The sequence below is a fragment of the Citrus sinensis genome, chromosome 9, assembly GCF_022201045.2.
Source record: "Citrus sinensis cultivar Valencia sweet orange chromosome 9, DVS_A1.0, whole genome shotgun sequence".
Classification (NCBI taxonomy): domain Eukaryota; kingdom Viridiplantae; phylum Streptophyta; class Magnoliopsida; order Sapindales; family Rutaceae; genus Citrus; species Citrus sinensis.
In genome coordinates, this window is record NC_068564.1 from 28,218,922 (window position 1) to 28,224,192 (window position 5,271).

Genomic DNA, 5,271 nt, shown 5'->3' on the forward strand with positions numbered 1-5,271 from the left:
GACCCTGACAACCATCCTGCATGAACTGAGGAGTGAACGAAGGGGAACCCCTGAGGAAAGGGTGAGAGGTAGCGGAGCGGCACCAGGGCACGATAGTATGAGGAGAGGTCAGACCACCGGGAGATTTGGTGGTGAGAGAGGTAACTTATCTCTACGGGGAGAAATCCATAGAGAAGAAGAACAATCCTCAGGAAGGCAGATTTTTGATGATGATGACGGGGTGGCAAATGCAGAGGAAACAGAGCTGAGACAACACTTACATGATGTAGAGCAAGAGCGGGATCAAGTTGTAGCACGTGATCCTGGTCGTGCAGTGCAGCTGGAGGAGGAAGTGCTCAAACTAGCGCAGGTAATTGATGACATGCAAGGAAGGAGTAGAGCACCCGGTTGGAGGATAATGCTAGACAGAAAATCCCCGCTCTCGGCAGAGATCATGAGGGCAATCATTCCAAGGGATTTTCGCCTCCCAGACCTCAGATATTCGGGGCGAACCGATCCGTTGGTGCACATAGAGCGTTTCAACTATATGACCGGGGTGCAAGGATTATCCCAAACCCAAAGATGCAGAGTGTTCCCACTATCTCTAGAGGGACGAGCACGCGAGTGGTGTAGGAAACTTCCTCGGGAAAGTATTAAAACTTTCGAACAGATGTGCCAGGAGTTTGCAGAACAGTTCTGTGGGGCAATGGCACCGGAAGATGATATGATGGAGTTGACAAGCATGAAACAGAGAAATGAGGAAACCCTTCGGGAATTCATCAAAAGGTTCCACCGTGTTGTCCTCGACTTGGGAGCCTTCAACCATCCTCAGGCATTAAGGGGATTGAAAGAATGAGTGAAGATAGGACGACTGTGGTACAACTTGAGAAGCCTAGTTATTCAGACATATTCGGCTGCTTACGAGCAGGCTAAGAGAGACATAGAAATCGAGGAGGAAAATGCAGCACGGATTAAGACAGACCAGCTTGAAGGATTAAAGAAGAAAGAGAAGAGAGCCGTACCAGGAAATGAGCCGATCAAGAGGAAGGACCACCATGCCTCAGGTAGTGATACAAGAGATCGGGTAACCGCTTACCAGTCTCATCAGAGGCCACCAAAGTATCAGTGCAGCAGGGCGCAACCTCTTCGCTCACCAGATAGGGAGCCTTGGAGAAGGCATGATGCGACATATGGTCATCTTCACCCACACCCCCATGGTAGTAGATGGAGCAGACCAGAAGCGCTGCCACCACCTCCAACTCAGAATGGCACAAACTGAGAAAGGGCAGTATACATGATCGACCAGAACCAGGACTATAGGCGGTATACTTCCTTGAAGATCCCCTTGGACGAGGTGTACGAGGTCATAAAAGACCGGGGATTACTGTACTTCCCGGCCCTAATAACAAAGCTACCCAGCAAGAGGGATATGGGACGTTATTGCAAGTTCTACGGTACTCATGGCCATACCACAACAGAATGCAGAGACCTTAAGACTCAGGTTAAAGATTTGGTGAGAAATCGATACCTGGACGAGTTTATAGATGAGACTTTTTCGATGGTGGTCTCGACATGTGAAGGGGAACAAGGTAACAAGAACTTGAGCCACGAGCAACCTATAATAAGAGTGATTGCTGGGGGTCCAACGTTGGCCGGAGATTCTAACAGATCGAGGAAGAACTATGCTAGATATGCCATGACTAGTAAAAATGTATTCTTCAACACCCCAGTAGCCAAACGAGCAAGAGTCAGTCAAGTGCCAATCATGTGGACAGATGAGGATGAAGAAGTGATTCTATACCTACATGAGGATGCCTTAGTCATCAAGGCCACCGTTGCTAGCAAGAAGTTTGACCGGATACAGGTTGACACAGGGAGCTCAGTTGATGTGTTGTTTAAGTCAACTCTGGAGGAGATGGGAATAGCAGACATGAGGTTGGAGCACACCAATACCTCCTTGAAGGGATTTGGAGGAGGAAAGCTGGTCCTTCTAGGCATGGTCGAGCTACCTATCACGATTAGAAGCTCTCCGACAGAAAAGACTATGATACTGGACTTTGTAGTGGTCGATGAAGATGGTTTTTACCAGATGATCCTAGGTCGGCCATTTCCGAGGATGAGCAAAGCGGTACTGTCCAACCATTATCTAGCTCTCAAGTACCAGGTGAATGGGGTAGTTGGAGTAGTACAAGGAGACTAGAGAATCGCACGAAGCAGTTACTCCTCGGCAGTAAGGGAAACAATGCAGATAACATCCCTTGGTACCCGAGTGGGCAGTGGCGGATCCAGCTTGGGACCAGTGGGGACTTAAGTCCCCACTGAAAAAAAAAATCCTTTATTAACTAATTTAATTTATCAAAAATTTCTAATAAATTTTTTCCTAAGCCCCCACTAATTTATATTCAAACCCCTAACACATAAACATAATTACATACTTTAAGTTTTTAAAACAAATAAAAAAATATGAGCTTTACAAACTAAAATTAAGCCCACAAATATTAATATTAATCAAATTTTTAAATAACCCACAAACCCATTAATAATACTTTATTATTCTTTACCTTTCTCCAATTCCACTGCCTGCACCAATACGCAAATCTGAAACCCCTAAATCATCTTCTTGTTTCGGCATCTCCAAAAGCAAAACAGCAGTGACAGACAGTGGAATTTGCCTAAATCATCTTCTTCTTGTTTCGGCAAAAGCAAAGTAGAAAGTGATTTCTCCTCCAAATTTCAAACAACCCCTCGTTTCTTCATTCAATATAATTAAGGTACAAATTAATATTTTATTTGCTTTTTATTTTATTGTTTATAAATCATATATAATTATTTGTTGAATTGATGTAGTTGTTTTTCTTCCCCATTAGTTAGTGTATCATCGGGCTATTGGTGTATTTGAAAAATATAATGTGAATTATGTGATTGAGTGTAGATTTCATAAAAAAGAACACATATTATTAATTAAGAAAATAACAATTGCAATTAAGCATTTGCTTGTTTAGCTTTATTGTCTTGCGATGTTTGTTAATTAATTTATAGCATTAATATAATTATATAATAGGGGAATATGCTAAAAGTGCTACTAGCCTAAGTAAACTACTCAATATTCATAATCTTTATTTATAATTTGAAATATGTATGGAAAGGTTTTACAAAAGAAAGGAGCCACAATTTTTAGAAAAAAATGATGATGCTTCAACAAGCAGAAGCATCCAAATGAGTTCTCTACAATTGATATCATGGCACTTGAGATTCAACTTGATACATATATTTTGGATATGGGCACTAGTGGTGAGTTTTCACAATTAAAGGATATTGGTGATCTTGCAAAGCGGATGGTCGAGACTATGAGACATAATGTATATCCATTAGTTTGCTTGTTAATAACATTGGCATTGACTTTACTTGTTGCCACTGCGAGTGTAGAGAGAACATTTTCAGCCATGAACATTTTGAAGAATTGGTTATGAAACCGAATGCGAGAGCAATGGATGAATGATAGTTTAGTTGTTTACATAGAAAAAGACTTATTTAATAATATTGATAATGAAGTTGTAATGCAACGTTATCAATGTATGAAAACTCGTAAAGGACAATTATAAACATATATTGAAGTATGATAAATCTTTTAAATTTATATATTTATTACTCTTTAAATTTTTTTATCGTCGTTGGGTAAGCCCCCAGTCAATCAACATGCTGTCTCCGCCCCTGCGAGTGGGAGCAAAGAATAGAAGACAAGAACCTGTAGAGGAGCTGGAGACAGTAAGCCTGGGACCAGAAGATCCGGGAAAAACGATCCGAATTGGGTCGAGGTTTAAAGAAGAGCAGAAGCAGGAGTTGGTGCAATGTTTGCGGGCTCGTGCAGATGTGTTTGCTTGGACACATGAAGACATGCTAGGGATCGACCCTGAGGTCGCATGTCATAAGCTGGCAATAAAGAAAGGTGCTCGGGCAGTAAGGCAGAAAAGGAGGTGCTTCAACCAGGAGAGGTATGAGGTTATAAACGGCGAGGTGGAGAAGCTCTTGAAAGTAAGGTTCATTCGGGAAGTGAATTATCCTGATGGATATCGAATATGGTGTTAGTAAAAAAGGCCAATGGCAAGTGGAGGATGTGTGTGGATTTCACGGACCTCAACAAGGCGTGGCCGAAAGACAGCTTTCCCTTACCAAAGATCGACTAGCTTGTAGACTCAATAATTGGACATGGCTTGCTCAGTTTCATGGACGCATTCTCAGGATACAACCAAATCCCCATGTTCGAGCAGGATGAGGAGAGCACGACATTTATTATTAAGCAGGGTCTGTTCTGCTACAGGATAATACCGTTCAGTCTTAAAAATACAGGAGCCACGTACCAGAGGCTGGTGAACAAAATCTTTAAGCCACTGATTGGGAGAATGATGGAGGTGTATATTGATGATATGATAACCAAGTCAAAAATCCTGAAGGAACATGTTGAGCACCTCAAGGAGACATTCAGACTTTTGAGGAAGTACAAGATGAAGCTCAAGCTGGAAAAGTGTGCTTTTGGGGTCGAGTCAGGAAAATTCCTCGGGTTCATGGTGAGCCATAGAGGGATCGAGACAAATCCCGAGAAGATCCAGTCGATCGTGCAGATGAGGCCTCCTCGTAACCTGAAGGAGACACAGAGCCTTACGGGGAGGTTGGCGGTGTTAAGCCGATTCATATCCAAGGCTACAGATAAGTGTCAGCCATTCTTTCAAGTGATAAGGAGAGGAAAGAAAACAGAATGGACCCCAGAATGCGAAGAAGCCTTCCAGAGCTTGAAGCAATACTTGCAGCAAGCACCTCTACTATCCACACCGAGGGACGTGGATAGGTTGCTCTTATATTTGGCAGTATCAGATCATGCCACAAGTTCTGTTCTAGTGAGAGAGGAAGAAGGGGTTTAGTATCCGATATACTACACCAGCAAGGCCCTGCTCGATGCCGAGACCAGATACCCACCGTTGGAGAAATGGGCACTCGCCCTTATGGTTGCTGCTCGAAAGCTGAGGCCGTACTTTTAAGCATTCCCCGTCTCGGTAATAACAAACCAGCCACTGCGACAAACTCTACACAAGCCGGATGCTTCTGGTTGGCTCGTGAAGTGGCCTATAGAGTTGAGTGAGTTCGATATAGACTACAAATCCCAAGCAACAATAAAGGCCCAAGCAGTGGCCGATTTTGTAGCAGAATTCATAGAGTCCGAAGTTGGTTTTGACCCACCGGATGCTGTAACGGTCAACAACGAAGATCGGGTATGACAAATGTCAGTGGATGGATCCT

The 5,271-nt window shown here is 43.2% G+C and overlaps 1 protein-coding gene across 1 annotated transcript; it reads left to right on the forward strand.

The window, feature by feature from the left end:
• The first annotated feature begins 1,273 nt into the window (after positions 1-1,273).
• On the forward strand, positions 1,274-2,179 carry LOC107176502 (uncharacterized). Its single transcript, XM_015529146.1, has one exon. The coding sequence runs from the start codon at positions 1,274-1,276 to the stop codon at positions 2,177-2,179; it is 906 nt and encodes a 301-aa protein (XP_015384632.1).
• The last annotated feature ends 3,092 nt before the right edge of the window (positions 2,180-5,271 follow it).

Bases quoted from the DNA above. Each gene is read 5' to 3' on its own strand.
- LOC107176502 (XM_015529146.1), top strand. From the start codon at position 1,274: ATGATCGACCAGAACCAGGACTATAGGCGGTATACTTCCTTGAAGATC.